The sequence below is a fragment of the Dipodomys spectabilis genome, unplaced genomic scaffold (assembly GCF_019054845.1).
Source record: "Dipodomys spectabilis isolate Male_0828 unplaced genomic scaffold, ASM1905484v1 ptg000026l, whole genome shotgun sequence".
Classification (NCBI taxonomy): domain Eukaryota; kingdom Metazoa; phylum Chordata; class Mammalia; order Rodentia; family Heteromyidae; genus Dipodomys; species Dipodomys spectabilis.
The window spans coordinates 4,068,617-4,095,359 of record NW_024870703.1 but is presented as its reverse complement, the minus strand read 5'-3'; the positions used below and the strand labels follow the sequence as shown (position 1 = coordinate 4,095,359).

General features: G+C 40.2%; 1 protein-coding gene across 3 annotated transcripts in view; it reads left to right on the top strand.

Annotated features, from left to right (window-relative positions):
- The window catches only part of Ppp1r21 (protein phosphatase 1 regulatory subunit 21), a 68,984-nt gene extending 46,337 nt beyond the window's left edge, over window positions 1-22,647 (top strand). For all 3 annotated transcript variants that reach the window (XM_042675406.1, XM_042675408.1, XM_042675409.1), the window contains exons 18-22: window positions 9,462-9,494; window positions 11,286-11,402; window positions 17,863-17,961; window positions 19,445-19,573; window positions 21,936-22,647. In XM_042675406.1, coding sequence (XP_042531340.1) covers window positions 9,462-9,494; window positions 11,286-11,402; window positions 17,863-17,961; window positions 19,445-19,573; window positions 21,936-21,965 — 408 coding nt within the window. In that variant the 3' untranslated portion in view covers window positions 21,966-22,647. The remainder of the gene's footprint in view (window positions 1-9,461; window positions 9,495-11,285; window positions 11,403-17,862; window positions 17,962-19,444; window positions 19,574-21,935) is intronic.
- The last annotated feature ends 4,096 nt before the right edge of the window (window positions 22,648-26,743 follow it).

Below are 26,743 nucleotides of genomic sequence, written 5' to 3'. Positions count from 1 at the left end.
TATTTTGCACAGTTCTGGAGGCTGGCACGTGCAGGTCAAAGTGCCTGCACATTTGGAGTCCAGTGAGGGTGTGTTTCCTGACTCATGGACGGCCACTCACACTGTGTTCTCACATGCAGAAAGGGTGAATAGTTCTCTGGATCTCCTTTGTAGGAAACCATTAGATCACCACACGAGGGTTTCTCCTCTTAATATTATTACCTTTGGAGCTCAGGATTTCAATGTAGGAATTTTAGGAAAACAGACATTCTGATGATAGCAATCACCTAAATTACACGCCAGTTTATAACAAGAATGACTCATGCATTCCAAGAAAAGGTAGGGCATACCATTCAAAAGTAACTCCACTAAACTCCCTGAGATTTGATGAGACTCCATAGTGAGGGCTGTGTTTCTGGAAAAGATAGAAAAAGTTGAATTTAAGATGATTCTTTTTCTCCGTGAAAAAAACTTATAACATTGGTTATGTTTCTAGCCAAGGTCCAAATATCTAACTTCTTATTGAAATTACCACTGATATCTTTTTTTTTTTTTGAGGAAACACTGACGTTTGAACTTGACCTCACACTTGCTAGGCAGGTAGTGTACTGCTGAGCCACACCTCCAGCTCTAGTTTTTGCTGGTTACTTTTAAGGTAGTCTTTTGCTTTCTTCCTAGGCTCACACCCAGGCCTGTACCTGGACCATTTAACCTATTTTAGGCTTCTTGTCATTGCTGGGACCACAAGTGTGTACCACCTTGTCTAGCTTATTAAGTCAAGTCTCAAGTGTTCCCCTCAATTGTAACCTCCCCTCTAGCTTAGGGTGATAGGAATGTGCCATGGCATTCAGTAAGGGGGGTCTCATGACTTTTTCTGCCCTGCCTGGCCTCAAACTTCAGTCCTCCCATTCTTAGCCTACCAAGTAGCTGGGATCACAGGTTTGAACCTAGCCACTAACACCATTTTTAACCATATATAATGTATTTTAGAAAGTATAAAGCTCTATTATATACATATCATATAGAAAGTATAAAGCTCTATTCTATACATATCATATAGAAATCCACCAGCTAGTTCTTTTATAAGATAGTACATTGGCAAACTACCTTATAAGTTGAAATTTCTTGCCTTATTTTTATTGCTTTTTGTGCTAGTCTGGGGGCTTGAACTCAGGGCCTAGGAGAACCATAACTCTACTTTCCACATTTTTTTGTGTGTTTGGTTAATTGGAGATAAGAATCTCACAGGCTTTGCTGCCCAGGCTGGTTTTGAACCATGATCCTCAGATCTAGCCTCTTGAGAAGCTGGGAATATAGGCATGAGCCACTGGTGCTCAGCTTAGCAGTAACATCGGGTGATTTCTTTTTTCGTTTGTGTTTTTTCCCCGCTATGGTTTATCCCCTGTTGTCACTGTATTTGATTTTGGTACCCTGGTATTGTATATATGTTTAAGAATTGGGAAGGGAAGGGGAATAACAACATGGTGAGATAAAGGACAACAGGGAAACCAATGCAACAGCGATATTCACAAGACAATATGTTGAAAAATGATCTGTACAACTTGGGGGGGAATTGTAAAGGGGAGGGAAAGAGGGAGAAAAATGAGGGAGGGGGTAAGAAGTTAGACGTGAAATATACTCACTACCTTACTTATGTAACAGTAACTCCTCTATATCACTTTGACAAGAAAATTAAAATAAAAAATAAATTAAAAAAGAAACATCTCTATTGGCACTTTGTAATTATTATTGTAATTATTATTATTTTGTAATAAAGTTTTCTAATGATAGTATTCTGCCTGCTTTAAAAAAATTAGGAAAATCTGCAAAGGAAGAAATTAGGGAAAAGTTTGAAAGAAAATTTTTTTTTTTTTTTTTTGCTGGTCATGGGGCCTGAACTCTGGGCCTGGGCGCTGTCCCTCAGCTCTTCAGCTCAAGGCCAGCGCCCTACCACTTGAGCCACAGCACCACTTCCAGCTTTTTCTGCTTATGTGGTACTAAGGAATCGAACCCAGGGCCTCATGCATGCAAGGCAAGCACTCTACCACTGAGCTACCTTCCCAGCCCCTTGAAAGAAATTTTTAGGGGTATTTTTCCAAGTGTTTCTTGATAAGTCTAAAGAAAGCCTGATGTTTACTGAAATCTCTTTGCTCAAGTGTATCTATTCTGCTGACTTCTCGTGGCTCACTGATGCTAGTGAGGAACAGGTCTGGTCCTTCTTGTATTAGAGTGTTCCTCGTAGTAAAATGTCCAGGCTGGCTTTTATTTCCAAAATGTGTATCAGCCTCATTGTGTTTTAACATTGTCAGATCTCAGATGATGGTTCATTTTCCTAGGAGTGGTTATGGTACTATATTGAAGAGACTATTCCTCCCTTTTTTTTTCTTGGAGATAAACATCTGAGCATTTAGGGTGAGTTATTTTAACACCTATAACTTTACTTTCAGATGTTCAGGAAAAAATATATATGCACACAGGTCATAAATCAGTTATTCAGTTTTAAAAATTTTATTGTAAAAGTGATGTACAGACTGGTTATAGTTATATAACTTAGGTAATGAATATATTTCTTTTTGGATAGTGTCACACACACCCCCATTTTCTCCCAGTTTTTCCCCCTCCTGGCTCCCCCCCCCCACCCCCGCCCCCAAGTTAGGTAGCTCATTTCCAACAAAGTATCTAGTGGGTTTCACTGCTGAATGGTTTACTCTTTGTCCCACTGTTTCTGTGCTTCCCCTCCAAGCCTCCCCATATCAGATAAACTTACATACAGGACAAAGGTATAGAAATCAAAAACAGGGACCGAAGGGAATAAACCAAAAGAAAAAAAGGAAAGAAGGAAAAAAAGAAAAGAACCATAAACAGTACAATAAAAAAACCCTACATTTTGATAAGCATTATTTTATATGATCATATGCACATAGCTATTGAGCCCAAAATGTAAATTATTTTTTAATTAAATAGTTTTACAAAGGTGTTTCAGTTCAGCTGTCAGTTTATGAGTACAGTGCACCTTGATCAGTGTTATCCCTTTCTGCTCCCCATCCCTCCCAACCCCTCGAGTTACCTGGTTCTGTTTTCACATAACACACATTGAATATTGTGAATACATCTGCTCGCCATTCCTCTCTCCAACAGATTTTTTAAATGGGTTTTAAAATGAGCAGGAGGCTATTACAGTGGCTCATGTGTACTGCCAACTATGCAGAAGGCAGATATTGGGAATGCTGTGGTTCAAGGCCACCCGGGGTAAAAGTTAGTGGAATCCCAGCTACATAGGAGGTGTAAGTAGGAAGATTGAGGTCTGAGAGCTGCAGGGCAAAAAAACAAGAGACCTAGCTGAAAAATAACGTAAAGTACAAAGGTATAGGAGCTATGGTGCAAGTAGTAGAACATTTGCCTAAATTCAAACCTCAACACCGCCTTGCCAAAAAGTTCATGTTTAAAATGAGCAGTAGCCTAAGGCTTGTCTTAAGAGTATTTCCGGTGAGAAAAGTTACCATGCAGTCAGTCCTCTTTCCTGCACATGGCAGATTCCTGCTAACCATGGCCTGAATGGAGCCGTGCCCTGTGCATGGTAGACCACAGAGAGATAAGTGTGTATCTGTGTGTGTGCCTACACACCATGGTCTTGGTCCGATTTCTCTTGGGCAGATCTGTCCAATTCAAAGTTCATTGACTAACAAAGGAAATTCATCCTTCAAACCACAAGGAGATTATTTTGGTTCAAGCATTTTAAGGCAGGAAAAAGTAATATTAGACAAAAACTTAACTATTTCTAAGCCTACTTATTATTTCTAAGCCTATTTCAGAAGTTAAATATTCTTATTTAATTGTTTGTTTGTGTTGGTACTGAGCCTTGAATTCAGAGTCTGTGCGCTGTCCCTTAGCTTTTTTGCTCTAAGCTGGCACTCTACCACTTGAGACTACAGCTCGACTTCCAGCTTTCAGGTGGTTAGTTGGAGATAAAAGAGTCTCATGGACTTTTCTGCCCTGGCTGACTTCAAACCTGGATCCTCAGATCTCAGCCTCCTGAGTAGCTAGGATTTTAGACAGGAGCCACCGGCACCTGGTTAATGTTTATATTTTTATTAAAATATCTAGTACTGGCAGGACATTGATGGCTCAACTACTTAGAAGGCTGAGATCTAAGGATAGTGGTTCAAAGTCAGCCCAGGCAGGAAAGTCCGTGAGAGTCTTATCTCTAACTAACCACCTGAAAACTGGAAGTAGAGCTGTGGGTTAAAGTGGTAGGATACTAGCTTTGAGCAAAAAAGCGCAAGGACAGTACCCAGGCCCTGAGTTCAAGCACCATGACAAAAACAAAAACCAGAACCCTAGTACTGCAAGTTCAAAAAAGAAAATTATAACAATGTAAATGATTATATTTTACTTTGATTAAAAAACACAGCTTGACGGAATTTTACAAGGCCTTCAAAGCAGAGCTCACACCAATTCTCCTCCAACTCTTCAATGAAATTGAAAGAGAAAGCTCACTACCGAACACATTCTATGAAGCCATCATAACCCTCATCCCAAAACTAGGCAGGGACTCATCAAAGAAAGAGAACTATAGACCCATTTCTTTGATGAACATTGATGCAAAACTTCTCAACAAAATTTTGGCCAACCGACTTCAACAATTCATCCAAAAAATCATACACCACGATCAAACAGGATTCATTTCAGGGATGCAAAGCTGGTTCAATATACGCAAATCAATTAATATTATTCATCACATCAACAGGAGCAAGAATAAGAACCACATGGTTATCTCAATAGACGCAGAAAAAGCATTCGACAAGATCCAACACCCCTTCCTGATGAAGGTTTTGGAAAAATTAGGAATCCATGGAACATTCCTCAATACAATAAAGGCTGTGTATGACAAACCTACAGCCAGCATTATACTCAATGGTGAAAAATTAAAGCCATTTCCTCTTAACTCAGGAACAAGACAAGGATGCCCACTCTCTCCACTTCTCTTCAATCTAGTATTAGAATGCCTAGCTACAGCAATAAGACAAGATGCAGACATAAAGGGGATCCAAATAGGGAAAGAAGAAATAAAACTTTCCCTCTTTGCAGATGACATGATCTTGTATTTAAAGAATCCCATAGACTCCACTCCCAAATTACTCAAGCTGATTCAAAACTTTGGCAAAGTAGCAGGTTATAAAATTAACCCCCAAAAATCAATGGCTTTTCTGTATGCCAACAATGAGAAAAGTGTGGCTGAAATTAGGAAAGCAACTCCATTTGTAATAGCCCCACAAAAAATAAAATACCTAGGAATTAACTTAACTAAAGAAGTGAAGGACCTCTATGATGAAAACTTTAAAATCTTGAAAAAGGAAATCAACACAGAACTTAAAAAATGGCAAAACCTCCCATGCTCCTGGATTGGAAAGATTAACATCGTGAAAATGGCAATACTTCCCAAGGCTATCTACAAATTCAACGCAATACCTATCAAAATTCCACCCTCATTCTTCAAGGAAATAGAAGAGGCAATCCAAAAATTCATATGGAACAATAAAAGACCCCGAATAGCAAAAACGCTCCTCAACGGAAAGAACACTGCTGGAGGAATATCAATACCAAATTTCAAACTCTACTATAAAGCCATAGTAATCAAAACAGCTTGGTATTGGCATAAGAACAGACCTCAGGACCAATGGAATAGAATTGAAAACCCAGAAATGAACCTACAGACCTATAGCCATCTAATCTTCGATAAGGGAGCTAAAACAATAGAATGGAAGACAGACAGCCTCTTCAGTAAATGGTGCTGGCAAAACTGGTTAACTACATGTAGAAAACTAAAGCTAGATCCTTATATATCACCCTGCACCAGAATCAACTCCAAATGGATCAAAGACCTTGAACTCAAAGCAGACACTCTGAAAACATTACAGGATGGAATAGGAGAAACCCTGGGTCTCCTCGGCTCAGGCCGAAATTTTCTGAATAGAGACCCGGAAACACAACAAATCAAAGAAAGGTTGGACAAATGGGATTGTATAAGGTCGCAGAGCTTCTGCAGGGCAAATGACATAGCTAGCAAGATCAATAGAAAGCCCACGGACTGGGAGAAGATCTTTACTAGCCATACAACGGACAAGGGCCTCATATCTAAAATATACTTGGAACTCAAAAAATTAAACCACTCAACAACAAATCCTCAAAGAAACAACTGCCCAATAAGTAAGAGGGCGAAAGACTTAAAGAGAAGCTTCTCTGAAGAAGAAAGAAGGATGGCCAATAGACACATGAAGAAATGTTCAACATCCCTAGCCATAAAAGAAATGCAAATCAAAACAACATTGAGATATCACCTCACTCCAGTTAGAACAGCAAAAATCAAGAACTCTAACAACAACAGATGCTGGAGGGGATGTGGACAGAAAGGAACCTTACTTCATTGTTGGTGGGAATGTAAACTTGTTCAACCACTTTGGAAAGTAGTATGGAGGTTCCTCAAAAGACACCACATAGAGCTCCCCTATGACCCAGCAATCCCACTTTTGGGCATTTACCCTAATGTTTACAAAAAAGACCACACTAAAGCTACCAGCACAACTATGTTTATTGCAGCATTATTTACCATAGCTAAGATATGGAACCAACCCAGATGCCCCTCAATAGATGAATGGATCAAGAAAATGTGGTATATATACACAATGGAATTCTATGCCTCCATCAGAAAAAATGACATTGCCCCATTTGTTAGGAAATGGAAAGGCTTGGAAAAAATTATATTAAGTGAAGTAAGCCAGGCTCAAAGAAACATAGGTCCCATGGTTTCCCTTATTTGCAATATCTAGTATAGGTATGAGTCAAGCGGAAAAAGTCAGAGAATGTGATGTTAGGAAAACGAACCCTCAAATATGTATTTTAATGTTTTTGTTTCTTTCATGCATGTGTTTCTAACGCATTTATAAGATTATTTCTTGGTTGCTTTGTATGTCCCTCCCCCACAGTGTAACCCCTGCTTTCACTATATTTGATGTCAGTATAACATGTGGAGGAGATGGGGACAAACAAGTCGTTTAAGGATTCAGGTGGACCTGTTGCAACAATGAGAAGTACAAAATTTCATGTCAAAACCAGCTTTACAATGTCGGAGGGGGGGGGAGGGGGGGTATGATTGGGTGGGGGGGAGAGGGGAGGCTGGGAAGGGAGGTGAAGGGTAAACAAAGGAGGAGGCTGCAATGCTTGGTAAGAAATGTATGCATTATCCTGACCATGTAATTGTAACCCCTCTGTACAGTATGTTCTCAAATAAAATAAAATAAAATTTAAAAAAAAAAAACAAAAAAAAAACACAGCTTGAATAGAACTTTAAAATATGTATGTTAAGATATAGATATGTTGGGGCTGGGAAGGTGGCTCAGTGGTAGAGTGCTTGGCTTGCATGCCTGAGGCCCTGGGTTCGATTCCTCAGCACCACATAAGCAAAAAGTGGCACTGTGGCTCAAGTGGTAGAGCACTAGCCTTGAGCTGAAGAGCTGAGAGACAGTGCCCAGGCCCAGAGTTCAGGCCCCATGACCGGACCCCCCCCCCCCAAAAAAAAAAAAAAAAAGATATAGGTATGTTATAGCATATGCAAAATATATATAATACATCTATGTTGTAGATAAATACAAAATGCAGATGGTTAAAGAAGGAAAAAATGACATTATCTTGAATAACTGATCTACTAGTTAACATTTTTTTCCTACAAAATTTCACATGGTTGTTAGTTATTGAGTTCATAATATTCCATATATGATATATGTTATTTTACCTATGATTGGACATTAATTATACTTTTTACTATCTTAAATGACATATATTCTTTTTTTTTTAATGTGGTACAAAGGAATTGAACCCAGAGCCTCATGCAGCTAGGCAAGTACTCCACCACTAAAAGCCACATTCCTAGCCCCTAAGATTCTTTATGTATTAGTAATTTCCTTGGGATATATTTCTTAGGGCTAGAGTTACTGAATCAAAGGAATGAATGTTTTCAAATTCCTTGCTCTTTTTTGCCCAATTCTGTTAAAAGGGCTATATCAGTTATTGTTGTTAGTAGCACATGAGAAAAATTGTTACAAATCTATATGGTCAAATATTTCCTTCTACTTAACACCTTTTCCTTCAAGAGGAACGGTCCCAGAGAAGAGGTAGAATAGATGAGTGTCTGAAGTTTATTTAAGCAAATGTGGCCATCATTGAATATGGGAAATTAGATGGTTACTTTGTTATTATAAGTAGTTTTTGAGAGAGAGAGAGAGAGGGAGAGGGAGAGAGAGAGAGAAAGAAAATGCGATCCCTGCTTTATTGAGTAGAAAATTATGGCTTTTCTATTTTTTAAAAAATTAATAAACTCTTTAATAGTAGGTGAGTATAATATTCATTAGTACACATAGTTTGTTCTTCAGAATAATCCTCTTGAGCATATTATTTAGAGTATTTGAACACTGTGTATTAGGTGACATCTCTGATTAGCAGAATCTATTGAAATGTAGTTTTTATAAGTCATGATGCTCAAGCACCTGCCCTTTCACCTGGAAAAATATCCTGAAAATAGTAATCATGACTGTTTCTGAAATCTTAATTCAGAAAATCTTTAAAAAAGACAAATCTAAGCTAGGCACCCATGGCTCATGCTGGTACTAGCTACTCAGGAGGCTGACATCTGAGGAAGCCAGCCTGAGCAATAATAAAGATAAATTCTTATCTCCACTAACTAGAAAAACAAACCAACCAACCCAGAAATGGAGCTGTGGCTAAAGGGGTAGGGTGCTAGCCTTGAGCAAGAGAAGCTCAGAGACAGCGCCCAGGTCTTGAGTTTAAGCCCCAGACTGGCACAAAAAATTTTAAAAAATGAAAAAAAAATCTAACTATACTATAATTTGTTTAAAATTACATAATTTTGAGGCCTGTGGACATGGCTCAAGTGATAGAGCACCTGCCCTGAATTCAAACCCCAGTACTGCCAAATGAAACAAAATAACATTATTTTTTATTTAAATTTGAGATGAATGCTTATTAATGCTTCAATATTATATCAAAGGTGGTACTTCTCCTTTTTAGCTCTCAGTGTGTTGTTTGTGTTTTCTGTATAAAATGTTTAATTGTCATAGTCTCCATAAAACTGTCTACAACTTTCCTAGCTCCTGCTTAGTAATTAGTGTGGAGATGGTAAGATAGGATTAAAGGCTGATTGTCTCTTGCTCTTCCTGGACTTTGTGTTGGCTTTCAGTGAAAATGGTGGCCCATTTGGTAATGGCCTTTGGGTTTTACCTCAGGGCAGAACTAGTGAATGCGGTTACTTAGGTACAGGTACAGCATCTTATAGAGAAAGACAGCACTGGGTGTCCTAGAGCTGCATTTCCAGTGATCTGAACCAGTGTGGGCTGAGAAGAGGAAGTGTTAACTCCTTGGGTCTGCATTTACACATTCTGCTCTAATAATTTCTCCTCCTTGTTTTCCAGATTGGGATTTTAACCAGGACGTGTGAGAGTGAGGTAATGTGCCCTCAGCATCATAACTTTGCTAGTAAATATCTTGAAGCATGTTTATCTCCTGTGGAAGACATTTTTGTCCACTTCCTTTTTTTTTGGGGGGGGGGGCAGTTTTAGCAAATGAAGAACAAATTTTCTGTTACAGTAGTGAAGGCTCCATCGAGCCTGTTTTGTATCTGCCTTGTGGGATGGCTTGTCCTGGAAGTTGACAAGGTGTGGCCCTTACCAGCATGGTTACATGCTGTGTGAGGCAGAGGACCACACTCTTCCTCCCCCATGGGTGCCCAGGAAGTCAGGGTTCCTCCAGGCCAATGAGCACTGTGCTTGTAGCCAGTGAACTCAGGGCAGATTTGGTTTGTCATCTAGTTTTACATATTTGGGTTTTGAAGTATTCTAAGGACTTTATAAATAATAATAAGATAATAATAACAATAAATTAACAAAAACTGAAGTCATTCACCTTATCACTTGCTTTAGCAAACTGAAAAAGATAGTAGGCTATTCTACTTAGAATATAGGTAACCTTGAACTTAGGTATTTTTTAACTGAATTTTTTTCTTTTCTTTTTTTTTTTGGGTCCGGTCGTGGGCCTGAACTCTGGGCCTGGGCGCTGTCCCTCAGCTCTTCAGCTCAAGGCTAGTGCTCTACCACTTGAGCCACAGCACCACTTCTGGCTTTTTTTCTTTTTGCTTATGTGGTGCTGGGGAATCGAACCCAGGGCCTCATGCATGCAAGGCAAGCACTCTACCACTGAGCCACCTTCCCAGCCCCTCTTTTCTTTTTTTTCTTTCTTTCTTTTTTCTTTTTTTTTTGCCGGTCCTAGGGCCTGAACTCTGGGCCTGGGCGCTGTCCCTCAGTTCTTCAGCTCAAGGCTATCACTCTACCACTTGAGCCACAGTGGCTTTTTATGCTTATGTGGTGCTGATGAATCAAACACAGGGCCTCATGCATGCAAGGCAAGCACTCTACCCTTGAGCCACCTTCCCAGCCCCAAACTTAGGTATTTTTAAATTAAACTTAATACTATGTCTTTCATTGCTAAATAACTGGAAGAAATACCAGTCTGAAGCAGAGGGCAAACCTATTTAGTATAGAAGTAGTTTATTAGTAAATTTAGAAGCATTAGAGTTTTCTTAAGATAATTTTAAAGAAAAAAAAAGAATGTTCAAAATTTAGGAATTCCAATAAATCGCCCCCCCCCCCCCCATTTCCCTTCCCTGTTCTAATTAGAAGGTGGCATAGGAGTCGGACAGATGGAATTTGACAAGTTTGTGGCCCAGGGAACTCCAATACTCCCACCCCAGCTCTGTTCTCTTCTGAGAAATTCTGTAGGCATGACTTCTTTCTGAGATGAGCAAATGCAGGATAAAAGAAATTGGGGTCCAGAACTGGTGGCTCAGACTTGTAATTGTAGCTACTCAGGAGACTGAGATCCAAAGATGATCATGGTTCAAAGTTAGCTCAGGCAGGAAAGTCTGCGAGACTCTTAACCTTAACTACCAAGAAGCTGGAAGTGAAGCTGTGGCTTAAATTTTGAGCAGAAAAGCTCAAGGACAGCACCCCATCCCAGTGTTCAAGCCTCAGGACCAACACACACACACACACGCACACACAGAGAAATTGGGGCTGTCTGTTTATCTGCCACATCTGACATTTCTTTGGGGGCTAAGCAAACTGTTTCCTTATCACTTTTTAAGTGAAAATGTATACTCTATTGTCCTTTTGGCTCCCCCCCCCCACCCCCGAATGTCTTCATCTCCCTGGCATTTGTCTTTTTCTTTGTGTTCTATTTAGGTTCCAGATGTGGAATCTCGTGAAGACTTAATTAAAAATCACTACATGGCAAGGATAGTAGAGCTTACATCACAGCTGCAGCTGGCTGACAGCAAGTCAGTGCATTTCTATGCTGAGGTGAGTGGGGGGTCAGTTCAGCTGGTACTTTCCCTGCCCTTCAGGAACTGGGCCACTGTCCTCTTGCCCTGTTGTCCACTGGTAGACACTTGTGTCTGTTTGCTCTTGGTGTCTGTTGGTTGCCGTTCACAGTGATCAGTCTGCATTCCACCCAGAAATGTCCAGTTCAATAGCTGTAAGACTGGCTTGTCATTTCCAAGTCATTGCAAAAACATTGGGAGAGTTAGCGGAGTCTTTCTGAAGTTTGCATACCATGTGCTTGGAGCATTGTTTTTAAGGTTTCTTGCTTTCCAGTTAAGAGATGAGTAGACATTTACAGGGAGAAGAATTTTTAATATAAGCAAGGTAAAAGGCAAAAAATGTGTTTCTAAATATTCTCCGTTTTCTAAATGGCAGGTTTGCAGAACTTAATTCCTATATGTGATAAAATAAAATGTGTAACGTTTTGAACAAAAGATACCACATCTTTTTGTTATGCTTTCTTTTTTTCTTACCAAATAATTTGTTCAGAGAGTTAGAAAAAGCACTATAAATAAAATTATACACAACTTATAAAATACTAGAAAGGGGAAAATGAAGGAAGTGCAGACATCAAACAATATGAATCATTAGACCAAGTACTGCGCTATGGCTCAAACTTGTAATCATAACTACACCAGAGGTAGAAATCTGGAGGATTGCAGTTCAAGGCCAGTCTGGGCATCAAAGTTAGCAAGACTCTATCTTTCTCAATAAATTGGGTGTGGTAGTTAAATTGTCATACCAGCTACTGGCTGCCATATGTAGGAGGATCAAGCTCTGAGACTGGCCCTACGCAAAACCCCAAGATCCTCCCTGAAAATAAGCTAAAAAAAAAAAAAAAAAGGCTGAGCCAGGCGCTGGTAGCTCAGGCCTGCAATCCTAGCCACTCAGAAGGCTGAAATCCGAGGACCACGGTTCCAAGCCAGCCCGGGCAGGAAACTCCGTGAGACTCTTATCTCCAATAAAAACCAATAGAAAACCGGAAGTGGCACTGTGGCTCAAGTGGTAGAGTACTTACCTTGAGCTGAAGAGCGGAGAGATGGCGCCCAAGCCCAGAGTTCAAGCCCCACAACCGACCAAAAAAAAAAAAAGGCTAGGACATGCCTAGTAAGCACAAGATCCTACCCTGAAATCCCAGTACCACAAGAGGTAAAATGACTGAGTTAGAATGGGTTCTGTTCAGCTTGCAAGGTCTTCAGAGTTACAGATTTGAAACTTTATATTAAAGATTAGTTAAAGATGGCAGACAGTTGTGATGCTTAAAATTGAAAAAGAAAAAAGAATGACACCCTTTGTTGCGGCCTATCTGCGATTGTCTCCTACACTTCGTGGTAGAGAGGGCAACAGGCGCCATTTGCTAGCAGTGGGGAAGGGCTTTGTCTCTTTCCTGCTAAAATAAATGATGTGCCTAGCTCGGGTGGTTAACCAGCAGCCACAGCATTTGTGCTTGATTCAAGTGATAGGTCCGTGGTTATCCAGGGTATGCAGTGCAGCATGCAATCCATCTCGATTGCTTCCTTGCTTCCCTGATTGATTTCTGGGTCAGTGACCCAGACTTGCGTTGTCTTCATGGGGGCCTTGCTTGACTCTCTCCCACTTGGTCAGGTGCAGGGCTAATTAAGCACAGAGTAGGTATTTGGTTAATAGCAAATGGTTGATTTGATCGGTTTATGTGCCCTGAAATTGTTTTGAAAAATAAAATGAGTAGCCAGGGAATTTTCAAGAGACTTGCTTATTTTAGTGAATGTATTCAGTCCATCTGTGACACAGGAATTTTGTGATTGCTTAGTTTTTTTCTCATTTGTAAACAGGACGTGGTGACCTCTTGTATGACTTTACTGGAATGGACAGGCTAAGTGCCTGGTGTCCACACCACGATCACATGAGTCTCGTCAGCACCTTCCCCTTGGTCTCAGTGCCCCTGCAGAAAGTCTGGGGTCTGTTTTATTGCACACTCTCTTTGAACAAGAGTGTGAAATAGAACTTTTTTTATTTTTCATCTGCTCTGGCTCTGGATGGTTTCCAGAGAAAACAGCTGTGCTGTCCCCTGTAACCTCGAGTGGGATTTATAAAGCTTTTATTGCGCCCATAAGGTGATGTTAATGAAGGACTTCAAGCACAAGGATTGTGTTGGGCAGGAAAGTGCATGAGACTCTTGTCTCCAATTAGCCAGCAAAACGCTGGAAGTGGAGTGGAGCTTTGGCTCAAGTGGTAGAGTGCCAACCTTGAGAGCACGCACACACACACACACACACACACACACACACACACACACACACACACACACACACACACACACACACACACACACACACACACACACATCTAAGACTCATGGTTAGAAGCCACTGGTAACTTCTTTTTTTCCTGAGAGGAAAAGGCTTTAGCTTGTGCTTTACTTATTTTTTTTTAACTGCCACTTTATTTTTTATTTATTTATTTTCATTTTACTTTATTGTCATTTTAAAGGTGATATACAGAGGGGTTATAGTTACATAAGTCTGGTAAAGAGTACATTTCTTTTTGAACAGGGTCACCTCTTTCCTCATTTTCTCCCAGTTTTTCCCTCCTGACCCCCTCCCCCACAAGGTGTATAGTTCAGTATAGTGTATAGTGAGTATTACTGTTGGATTTGTTCACCCTTTCTCCCACCATTTCTGTGTTCTTCCTTACCCTCCCCCAAACAGATAAACACATACAAAACAAAATGTACAGAAATAAAATCAGTGACAAAAATAAAATCAGTGAAAAAAATACAAGAAGCAAAGTAATGTTAGACCTCTTCTTGGAGTTCATTTTGATAAATATCATTTTATATGATCATATGCACATAGCTATTGAGCCTTTGTGATCCTCTCCTAAGAATATCCTCACTGTGTGAATTTTTAGAGTCCTGTTTAATTTATCATGTCCAAGTATAGTTTTTTATGTTTTTTTTTTTTGTTGTTGTTGTTTGTTTCTTTTGTCAGTTGTGGGACTTGAACTCTGGGCCTGGGCACTATCCCTCAGCATTTCAGTTCAAGGCAAGCACTCTACCACTTGAGCCACAGCACCACTTCCAGTTTTCTGGTGGATAATTGGAGATAAAAGACTCACTGACTGGGCTGGGAAGGTGGCTCAGTGGTAGAGCGCTTGCCTTGCATGCATGAAGCCCTGGGTTCGATTCCTCAGCACCACATAAGCAAAAAGAAAAATGCCAGAAGTGGCGCTGTGGCTCAAGTGGTAGAGCGTTAGCCTTGAGCTGAAGAGCTGAGGGACAGCGCCTAGGCCCAGAGTTCAGACCCCAGGACTGGACCCCCCCCCCCCCAAAAATAAAAAAATTAAAAAGACCCACTGACTTTCCTCCCTGGGCTGGCTTTGAACAATAATCCTCAGATCTCAGTCTCCTGAGTAGCTAGGATTACAGGTGTGAGCCACCAGTGCCTGGCTTAGTTTTTTTTGTTTTTGTTTCTTTGTTTTTTGTCTTTTACCATCCATTATGTTTACTTGTAGATTTATAGGCACATTGTAATTACTACAGATGAGGGAAACCATGCAACCTATGTTTCTTTGGCTGGCTTAGTTTGCTTAATATGATTTTTTCCAAGTCTTTCCATTTCTTTATGCATGGGTCAATATCTTTCTGATGGAAGCATAGAAATCATACATATATATATATAATATATATATATATATCACATTTTCTTGATCCATTCATTCACTGAGGGGCATCTGGGTTGATTCCATATTTTGGCTATGGTAAACAATGCTGCACTGAACATGGTTGTTCTGTTGGCTTTAGTGTGGCCTTGTTTGTGGTCTATTGGATAAATGCCCAACAGTGGGATTGCTGGGTCATAGGGAAGCTCTATATTTAGTCTTTTGAGGAACCTCCATGTTGCTTTCCAGAGTGGTTGAACAAGTTTACATTCTCACCAACAGTGTTGTAGTTTGTTCTCTTTTGGCCACATCCTAACCAGCATCTGTTATTGTTAGTTTTCTTGATAATGGCCATTCTAACTGGGGTGAGATGGAATCTCAATGTTGTTTTGATTTGCATTTCTTTTGTGGCTAAGAGATATTGAACATTTCTTCATATGTCTATTGGTCATTCTTACTTCTTGTGAGAAGTCTCTCTTTACGTCTTTAACCCATTTATTAATTGGGCTGTTGTTTCTTTGAGGGTTTATTTTTGGGGGGTTTAATTTTTTGAGCTCTAAGTATATTTTAGATATGAGCTCTAAGTATATTTAGATATGAGGCCCTTGTCTGATACATAGCTAGTGAAAATCTCCCTTTCTGTATGCTTTCTTTTTATCTTGCTAGCTATGTCCTTTGTCATGCAGAAACTCTTCCGTTTGATGCAGTCCCATTTATCCAGTCTTTCTTTGATTTGTTGTGATTTTGGATCTTTATTTAGGAAGTTTTAACCTGTGCTTAGGAGCCCTAGTATTTCCCATCCTGTAATATTTTTATGGTATCTGGCCTTGCATTGAGGTCTTTGATTCATTTAGAATTGATTTTGGTGTAGGGTGATATATAAGGATTGAATTTCAGTTTTCTGCATGTGTATAATCAATTTTGCCAGCATCATTTATTGAAGAGGCTGTCTTTCCTGTGTTTTTGGCTCCCTCATCAGATATTAGGTGGCTATACGTGTGTGGGTTTATTTCTGGGACTTCTTTTCTGTTCCATTGGTCCTTAGGCCGATTCTTGTGCCAGTACCAAGCTGTTTGTAATAGAGTTTGAAATTTGATATTGATATTCCTCCAGCACTTTTTTCTGCTAAGGATTGTTTTTGCTATTTGGGGTCTTTTTCCATATGAATTTTTGGATTGCTTTCTCTCTGTCATTGAAAATGCTGTTGGGATTTTGATGGATATTGCCCTGAGTTTTTTAATTATTTCCCAATGTTACTCCTTTCAATCCAGGAGCATGTAGATTTTTTTTTTCTATTTCCTTAATTCTGCTTCAATTTCCTTGTTCAGATTTGTTGTTGTTGTTGGTGGTGGTCATGGAACTTGAGCTCTGGGCCTGGGCGCTGTCCTTGCGCTTTTCAGCCCAAGGCCAAGACCAGCGCTCTGCCGCTTGCACCACAGCGTCACTTCCGGTTTTCTAGTGGGTTTTTATTGGAGGTAAAAATCTCATGGAGTTTCCTGCCCGGGCTGGCTTTGAACAGCGATGCTCAGATCTCAGCCTCCTGAGTGGCTAGGATTACAGGCGTGAGCTACCAGTACCTGGCTCTTTGTTCAGATTTTTAAAGTTTTGATAATGGAGGTCCTTCACATTTTTGGTTAATTCCTAGGTATTTCATTTTATTTTTTTTTGAGGCTGTTACACATGGAGTTGCTTTCTTGATTTCAGTCTCCATCTTCTTATTGTTGGCATACAGAAAAGCTACTGATTTGGGGTGGTTAATTTTATATCCTGTATTTTGCCAAAGTTTTAGATCAACTCATGTAAATTGGAGGAGGAATCTATAGGGTTCTTTAAATACAGGATCATGACATCTGCAAAGAGGGACAGTTTTACTTCTTCCTTCCCTGTTTGGATCTCTTTTATGTTTTTCTCTTTCCTTGTTGCTCTTGTAGGAATTCCAGTACTATATTGAAGAGGAGTGTAGATAGTGGACATCCTGTCTCATTCCTGATTTTAGAGGAAATGGTTTTGACTTTTCACCATTAAGTATAATACTGGCTGGTTTGTCATCTATAGCCTGTATTATATTGAGGAATGTTCCATGGATTCCTAGCTTCTCCAGAACTTTTATCATAAAGGGGTGTTGGAGCTTGTCAAATGATTTTTCTGCATCTATTGAAATGATCCTGTGGTTCTTAACCTCGCTCCTATTGATGTGTTGAATTAAATTAATTAACTTACATATAATCAACCAGCTTTGCATCCCTGGAGTGAATCCCGTTTGATTAGAATATATGATTTTTTTTTGGTTTGTTGTTGAATTCAGTTGGCCAGAATTTTATTGAGAAGTTTTGCATCGATGCTATCAAGGAGATGGGTCTGTAGTTATCTTTCTTTGATGAATCTCTCCTAATTGATTTGGGGCTGAGGATTATGCTGGCTTCATAGAATGAGTTTGGTAGTGACACTGATCACTTTGGAAATGAACACATCCCTTTCATCTGTCTTAAGTACAAATGAATGCTGAGTAAATGGAGAATATTCTTATGGTTTTGTAACCACTGGTCATTAGACTAGAGCTAGGGAAAAACACTAATGAGCTTGAACTGCTGGACTTTTTTTACTTTACTAAAATGGTGAGGTAGGTCCACAGCTTTCTTCTATACAGTACCTATAGGTATTCAAGAAATATTGATGGAATGGATGGATGGATGGATGGATGGCTTTTGCTCTGGAGATCAAATTCTGGTAACTTTCCCTGAAAAAGAATTTGTTTTAGACAATGCTGCTTCTACAAGTAGAATTTTTTTCTCACTTACAGTGCCGAGCACTCTCTAAAAGACTAGCGTTAGCTGAGAAGTCTAAGGAGGCACTGACAGAGGAGATGAAAATGGCCAGTCAGAACATCAGCAGACTGCAGGTGAGTTCATGAGTGTTACCTGCACAGGTAGTGTTTTATCATGGGACGTTCTTGGGAAGCAAAGTCAACTTTTCCTTTCAGAAAAGTAGTGGTACCTTGGGATTGTTTCTAACTCATTTATAAGATTATTTCTTTGTTGCTTTGTATGTCCCTCCCCCACAGTATAACCCCTGCTTTCACGAACTTTACAACTTTAGTGTGTGGCAGGGGGGGGGGGGGGGTGGGGTGGGGGAGGATGGGAAGGGATGGGAAGAGGAAACAAAGGAGGAGGCTACAATGCTTGATAAGAAATGTACTCATTATCTTGCCCATGTAATTGTAACCCCTCTGTACTGTATTTTCACAATAAAAAAAAAAAAGAAAAGTAGTAGTACCTGCATTTTTTTCTAACCACTTTTTTTTTAATACTTTTTTATTGTAAAAATACTGTACAGAGGGGTTACAGTTACATGAGCCAGGTAATGAGTACATTTCCTATCAAGCATTGTTACCTCCTTTGTTTTTCCCCTCCCATTCCCTCCCACCTCCACAACTACCCTCCCCCTCTTCCCTTCCTCTCCCCAAATTAGAGAAGTGTATATACAAGATGCAGGACACTGACATCAAATACAGTGAAAACCGGGTCTGACCACTTTATTTCTATCTCATTGTAAAGTAAAAATTACTTTTATCAGTTCAAGAGTGGTTGTCTTATTTGCTTTCCCTCCAGACTTGATCTTTATTTTTAAATTTTCTTATAGTCAACACTTTAAAAAAATTATATTTATTTAAAATTCTCTGTTTTTCTTCTTTTTTATTAAATAAACAGCAGTTTGCTGTACACATTATTCTGTTCTTTCTCTTCTCGAGTTCATATAACTGCCACAAATTAAAAGATGGGGATGCAGAAATATTCCTTCTTCCTTGCCCTGTTTTAAATTAGCCTTGTTTTTCAGGAAGCTCCTGTTATCACAAATATAGGTTCTATGCAGGCACAGGAAAACCCAGTCATAGAGCACTGCCCAGCACCTCCTTGTTTCAGATTACTTTCTCCAGTTGGTTAGGAGCACAAGATCAGATCTGCAGGGCTGATGGGAGTGGGAAAGGTGGAAGGAAAGAAGAATGTGCCTTCCAGAGTGAAAGCTGTGAGTCGAAGAGCCATGAGCTGGGGCCAGTGTGAAGCCACCTCATGCAAGGCATGGGGAAGAGGAGGGGATTTGGAAGCATCACTCAGCTTTTTCTGATGATTTTATGCCCTGCATAGATTGTATGCCTTACACTTTTACATAGAAATTATTAACATATGTTGAAGATGGAAACTTTTTTCCCACATTACTCTTAACTTTGTTCCCCTGTGCACTAGCTTTCATGTTAGTTGACCAACTTGGCCATTTTGCTAAGTTGCTTTTCCAAATTATTGTAATAATTAATCATTTAAAAAGCTTTAGAGTACTGTGACTAGCTGGGCTTTGGGTTTTCTCCTCTCTTTTCCTTTGCTCTATAGGATGAGCTGACAACTACCAAGAGGAGTTATGAGGATCAGTTAAGTATGATGAGTGACCACCTGTGCAGCATGAATGAGACACTGTCCAAACAGAGAGAAGAGATTGACACGCTCAAGATGGCCAGTAAGGTAGGTCAGGTGAGGTTGGTGTTTAATATGGTCCATACATGATAATGCATTGTTAGGCATTCTGAAAGCTGAAGGTTATTAGATTTAAAGTGCTTGTGAATCATTTTCCTTAATGTCAATTGTCCTGTCCAGAAGGAGAATTAAGTTTCTTTGGCTGAGTTATAAGCCGAGGCTTTAATGCTGTGTCTGGTGCTTTCTTGGCATTTCTGTTACTCTTGTATAGCTGGGAGGGGGTGTCACAGAGGGTTTTAAAAGAGGGACTGCTCTTTGTTTATACAAGAGTCTAAATGGTGTCAGAATGACTTTTAGTGAATTCTCTTGACTAGCCATATAATTTAGGAATGTTTTTCTTACCTTTTAATTCCAGAGATCTCCTTTCTTTTAATTTCTCAAAGCCTCTCCTTGTCCCTAGCTATTGTGTAATATGTCAGGTTGGAATGCATAGCCACACGCCATGTCTCTCTTACTGGATGGTCATGTGTATATTCTTTTGCCACGAAGGTAGGCTTCAGGGGACCAGGGATTTGGTTCTGTGTGTCACCTCAGATACTTAGCACATTTCAGTGACTCACACAATATTGTACCACAAACATATAGGATTTGCTAGCTCCAGCTTGTTCTCTGAGATCTGCTATTACCGCTTACTGATTCTGCAGGCATTTATTGAGTTTCTGCTGCATGCCCTGGAAAAGAAGTGGAAATGAATAAACCAGAGTTCGGTTTTAGCATTAGCAGTGATCTGCTCAATTGGAGCCTCCTTAGAAAATTGTTCGTTAATACACTGGAGACTGCATTGTATAACTATGTCTTTTGGTAGTCTTTTGATAGTCCTTCACCACTTGCCACTTAGGAGGGGCGGGGGTCTCTGATGCTTGTCTGGGCTATTTCTGTGATGACCATAACAGCTAACACAGCAGATGGGGGCTCTTTGGTTACTTTGGCTTCAGGAAAGTTGAGCTGCAGCTAACTGAAGCACGGGCTGGTCCTCCTGAAGATTGCCTCATGTTGTCTTCTTGATATTCTAACAGGCAGTATAACTCACTGTTACATTCCTAATAATGGCTGAGTCAAGAAGATAGGTGGTATGTTCAAGGTGTAATCGAATTATAGCTACTTCAGAAGTTAGGGAATTTTCAAGTTTTCCTAAAGTTTTTTTTTTTTTTAATGTGTTCCTTAAAATACTTGCATTAAGAAAACTGAGTTAAGAGACTACTTTTCAGTTTAGACTTTATATTGATTGCTAATCTGGGGCTTGAACTCAAGGCCTGAATGCCCAGAGGGTAGGGACTCTACCACTTTGAGCCACAGCTCCACTCCCAGTTTTCTGGTGGTTAATTGGAGATAAGGATCTCACCAACTTGCCTGCCAGGCTGGCTGTGAACCATGATTCTCAGATTGACCTCAGCCTCTTGAAGATTACAGGTGTGAGCCACCAGCACCTGGTTTGCTCATCTTTCTTTGATTATTCTGTAATCCCTTCTTCTCCTCCATTTATTAGCAGTTGATACCATACAGCATCACCTTATGGCTGATTGACATTATCTCCCTCCACTAGATTTGAAGTAAACATCCTCAACCATTTGTTTGCTATTATCTTGCTTCTGGTTTTTAATCTGTAGGCATTACCCAATTATAAGAAGAACTCCTACTCATTTATGAATTCAGTTAGAAACTTTCTAAGAGGGAAAACCACTCCAAAAAGAAGACAAGCTATGCAAAACAAGAAAATCTGGACTTCCGTATTTAAAGAAATTAGAAATGAGTTAAAATATCTTTTCTCTAACTTGTCCTCAGTCATTTTCTAAGGTTATTTTTGACAGATAATAGTATCAGTTGAGTATTAGTTAGCCTATATTCAAAATTATTGGGGTAAGCCTACTGGTGTACCCCTGTAATCATAGGGAGTCAAAAATCAGAAAGATTGATAGTTGAAAGCTAACCTAGCCTCCGTTGCAAGACCTAGTTACAGAAAACAAATGTACACACACACACAAAGAACATCAAATGATTTCTGCTGAGATCTCTAAAGGATGTTTATTTAAACACGGAACATATTTAGGACAATCTATTTTATTCAGCTTCATAAATTTCATATTCCGTTTTGGGAATAACATGGATGTTTGAGGCTTTGATAAATCCCAAACAGGAGCTGCCCTTTTTTTTTTTTTCTTTTTGTATCACCTACAACAAACTGCTTTGTGATTGTGATGGAAAGTTAACCATGCAAGATTATTGACTTTCTCCCTCTGGGAAGCCTGCATGCCCCAAAGTGAAATAGTCATCAGACAGTTTGGTTAATAAACTATGCGAACTATTTTTCTGGAAGGTTGTGTTCTTATTGCGAATATTTTTCTTTGCACAGGGCAATTCTAAAAAGAACAAGAGTCGATAGTTTACAAATAGCTGGTTGGTGACTGTTCCTTCCAGAGCTGCAAGAACTACAGGGCCGAGACTCTACGTCCAGTGCTGGCAGCCATCGGGCAGCCAGAGTGTTGTTGGACCCAGTAAACTAGTCAGTGTTGAGTATGACCTTGAAACACTTCGGATATATCTGCAAGCAGTAAGGCAAATACAGAATTTGATGTTGACAGTGAAATGGAAAACAATACGTATACCATGGATATCGTAGGTTTCCTTATGCTGTTTTTACTGTGCACTTTTTAAAATTAGGTTTTAATTTGAGTATGTAAGAACAACAAATATTTTGTATATTTTCAAACTCAATTATATGGTGATCGATTTGGTATCTATGGAATAGATATATGTTTCTGGATAAAATGCTTAAATTGTCAAATTGTCATTACTTCTTACTATAATTGAAAGCAGTCTCCAGATTCTTTTTAAAGGTTTGTTCAGATCTCTCCTCCCTTCTCTTCCCACCTTCCCTCCTTCCCCCCTCCTCCTTCTGCCCTGCTCCCCACCCTCTCTCTTCTCTCTGTCTCTCAGAGGGAGTGGGCCTTGCAAACATTAGATCCTGTGGGTTTATTATCATTGTCTTCAGCTCTTCAGTATCCTCTCTGTGTTCAAATAATAGCTAAAGGTATTCATGTCAATAAATTCGTACTTACATCAAACTTTGAGTCGCTTTTTGACAACTTGTTAAAGGACATAGAAAAACCTATTGAAGTAGGCTTTATAAAAATGTATCAAATCTCAATAGACTTAAATGTAATCTTTCTAATTCCTCCAATTGGAGTAATTGCACAGTTAATCCTTTATTAGGCCTCGAGAGCTGCTGAATCTCCATACTAAAGTAAGCACCCTAAGCTCTTCCAAGCCAGCTCCCTTATGCTATCTCAGAAACATACCACTTTACTGTTAGGGTCTCTCTTCCTGCCTGCCACTCTCCCCAGGCCCCAAGTAGATTGCACCTCCTCTTGCATAGGCCCCTTTCATTTCTACGTCCAAGTTCTAGATTAGCTGAGAGGTTCTCCAAATCCTTTCCTCCCCTTCCTGCCTATACTCTGTGCCCTTTGGTTCTATCTAGGCTATTACCACTCAGCTCCTGGCTATTTTTTTCTGGTTCCTCTGAAAGCCCATCACCAGCGCCAGTTGTGTTCAGCAGAGAGGTCAGGCCTCCCTCAGCCATCTGTCCCACAGAGACTCTGGTTCTTGTGCCTTGTCCTCATGGTGGTGAAGGTGTTTGGACCCTGATATGGAAGGATCTAGGTATTAGTTAAGTACCATTCTATCTGGCACTTCAGATCACTCCTTTGGCCTTTCTTATTGCAGTTTCCTGCCCATTGGCAGACTTCCACCAGCTGAAGGCTGCACCTACAGTTCTGCAACCAAACTTCCCTCATTACCCCTGGGTATGGGCTCCTAAACATTGCAGGGAAACAACCATGCTGTCTAGCCCCTGCCAGACTTACGTTGTTCATGACAGTCTGATACTTCTCATTCATTTCTATTCCAAGTTTCATTAATGGCTTCACCACCTCTCCGGCCTCACCACCTCAATCCTGGGCTCTGCAATCAAAATCTCATCCTGCCAGCAGTGAGTGCCTCTTTGTTGTGGCACTTGTGCACAGTTCCTATTCTGCATGAAGCTAACCTGTGACCTGTGCTCTCCATTCTACTCCCAGTCCAGGGCTTGGATTTTCAGATTCACATTTTCAGTTTCTCATTTTGTTGGCTCTTCCCCCTCAGTTTCCCAACCACTTGAACATACCCATCCTTTAAAAGTTTGGAGTTGGAAGTTGAGTGGTGGCTCAAGTGGTAGAGCACTAGCCTTGAACAGTGGGCCTTGGGACAGTGCCCAGGCCCTGAGTTCAAGCCCCAGGTCTGGCAGGCATGCGCATACACGCACACGCATGCATGCACACACGCGCGCACACACACACACACACAACTCCCCAAATAACCTTCCAAATAAAAGTTTAGAGTGTTACTTGGAGGCCAGACTCCCTAAGTTGGAATCTGTACTTTTACATGAGTTTACTTAGCATTGCTGTGCCTCCATTTCCTTATCTTAAAATGGGAATATTAATAGTACCTCATAGAATTTTATGAGGATTAAATGAATTCATATTGTAACTTTTCTACTTGATAAATATAAAGGTTAATTATTATTAATAAATATTGTTGGTAATGTTATTGTTATTGCTACTTTCTTCCCTCCCTCCCTCCCTACCTCCTTCCCTCTCCTTCCTTCCTTCCTTCCTTCCCTCCCTCCCTCCTTTCCTCCCTCCCTCCCTCCTTCCCTCCTTCCCTCCTTCCCTCCTTCCTTCCCTCCTTCCCTCCTTCCCTCCTTCCTTCCTTCCTTCCTTCCTTCCTTTTTTTTGGTATTGGCCCTAGGGCTGTCCCTGCGTTGCTTTTGCTCAAGGCTAGTGCTCTACTAATTGAGCCAGAGCTCCAATTCTGGCTTTTTGGGGGGTTAGTTTATTGGAGATAGGAGTCTCATGGTGCTGGTTGCCAGTGGCTCATGCTGTAATCCTACCTACTTAGGAGGCTGAGATCTGAGGATCATGGTTCAAAACCAGCCTGGGGAAGGAAAGTCCGTGAGACTCTTATCTCCAACTAACCACCAGAAAACCAGAAGTGGATCTGTGGCTCAAGTGGTAGAACACTTGCCTTGAGCTGAAGAGCTCAGGGACAGCTTCCAGGCCCAGAGTAAGTCCTACAACTGACAGACAGATAGACACACACACACACTCACAGACACACACACGCGCACACACACTAGTCTCATGGTCTTTTCTGCCCACGTTGGCTTTGAACCACAATCCTCAGATCTCAGCTTCCTGAGTAGCTAAGATTACAGGTGACAGCCACTGGCACCTTTTTATCCAAATTCTTTCCATTTTTTTCTTCTAGACTGTGGAAGAGTAGTCTATGCTGGATGTCTCAGGAATGCCATTATTTTATCCAGCTTCCCATTCCACATTTCTATGAAAAGTCCTCCACCCTCTTCCAGTCAACTTTTAACTAGCTTTTCAAGCCAATTTAAAGACCTTGGTGCAATGTTTATTTGGCTCTTTATTTTTATGTACATACTCACTGTTACACAGTCTTGCCAGCTACCAAATGAATTTAATATATTTATGCCATGATGATACCCCTTCCTTCTAGTCCTGTAAAACTCTTTTGAGTCAAGTGGTTCTAAAACACCAACAAAACTCTAAATTAGTAACAAAAAACATTAACAAGGCAAAACAAAAAAAACAATTTCCTAATCTTCCTCCATGTGTCATGACCTCCTATTTTAGTGTCTATTTCTAGGTAACACATTGTTCTTGTCTTTATTATCTTCCTCCCTGCCTGACCTCACCACACACATTTTAAACTAGTTACATCAACATTTTGACTAGGCGGTTATTCAGTATTCTTTGTTATGACTATCACATACTAGTTGTGGTAGCTGAGGGTGCCTGTACAACTCTTTGTTTTCCCTGAAGTTAGTGAGACTCCATTCCACAAACATAAGATATAACAAGTGAAGTTTCTGGAATCCTTTGGCCTGCTCCAAGCTGTCGGTGTTGATCTCTGGGCAGTCAGCCTGGGCATCTCCTCAGTGTCATCCTTCCATGCCTGCTCTCATGACGTGCCTTTGCAGCACCCTTTTCAAAAATGTCTCTCTCCTGTCTAAGCCTGTGGAAAGTGAAAAACAAGAGGGAAATTCTCAGTTTCACTTGAGACTCTGATAGTCTCACAGAGAGTGAGAGTGAAGTCCACATAGAGTAAAAGTTAAAAAAGGGGGGGAAAAAAAAAAGACTTGTCATAAAGTGTGCATTGCTTTCTGGAGAAGGTGGGATTTCCACACCATACCAAAATGATGTTTTCTCATCTTCCCCATATTAGGTTGAAAAAAATCACTATTGAAAATTTGGAGGTTAGAAAAGGTATGGAGTCCACTTCTCTATAGATTGCTCATATATAATTGCTCCAGTTCTTATAATCATTGCTTCATGTCCTTATTTCATGTGTCTATTAAGATGCGTCAGTAGTGTGGACATAAGCCTCAAGCCACAGCATGGTTCTTGTATATCATTTGATTTGCCAACACCACCCTCCATTAGACTATTATATGAAGTGCATCCTTTTTTTTTTTTTTGAGGTGCCCCTGGGGCATTGCACATGGTAGGCATGCCCTCTACCACTGAGCTACTCCTGTGCTCAGTACCAGTCACTTTTCAAAGTTGATAAAACTGTACTCTCTATGCTTTAGGAAAGATGATAGAAAATTTCAGTTAAACAAACATAACAACACGACCACTTTAAAGTTCATTACCCATTAAAAAAAATCAGCTATAGCATTAGCAAAGAAAAGTGTGAGAAAAAAACCCAAACAAACACATAAGTGAAGAACCAATTAAAAAAAGCTGCCAAGTGAGTTAGAAACAAAGGCTCCCTCCATTTGACTGGAAGCTTTCTTCATAGTAAAGCTCGCTAGTCAGAAAGACGTGCAATTTAGGGTTTTATGCAGCATTACCTCTGCAAGTGGCTCCCAGGTCTTAAAAGACTTTAAGCTCTTCCATAACTTTAACATAAGATAACAACATAGTTGGCTGCTGATGAGTATGAAAACATCTGAGCCACACTGACAAGGAATAATAGTTTGTTCTGTGTTGGGAAGAAGAAGTTTCTGTTCTCGGCTCAGAGCCATGTCCTCAGATACCATAGTGATTAATGGAAAGTCGGTAAGAGGATGCTCTTTGTCTTAAAATTTTT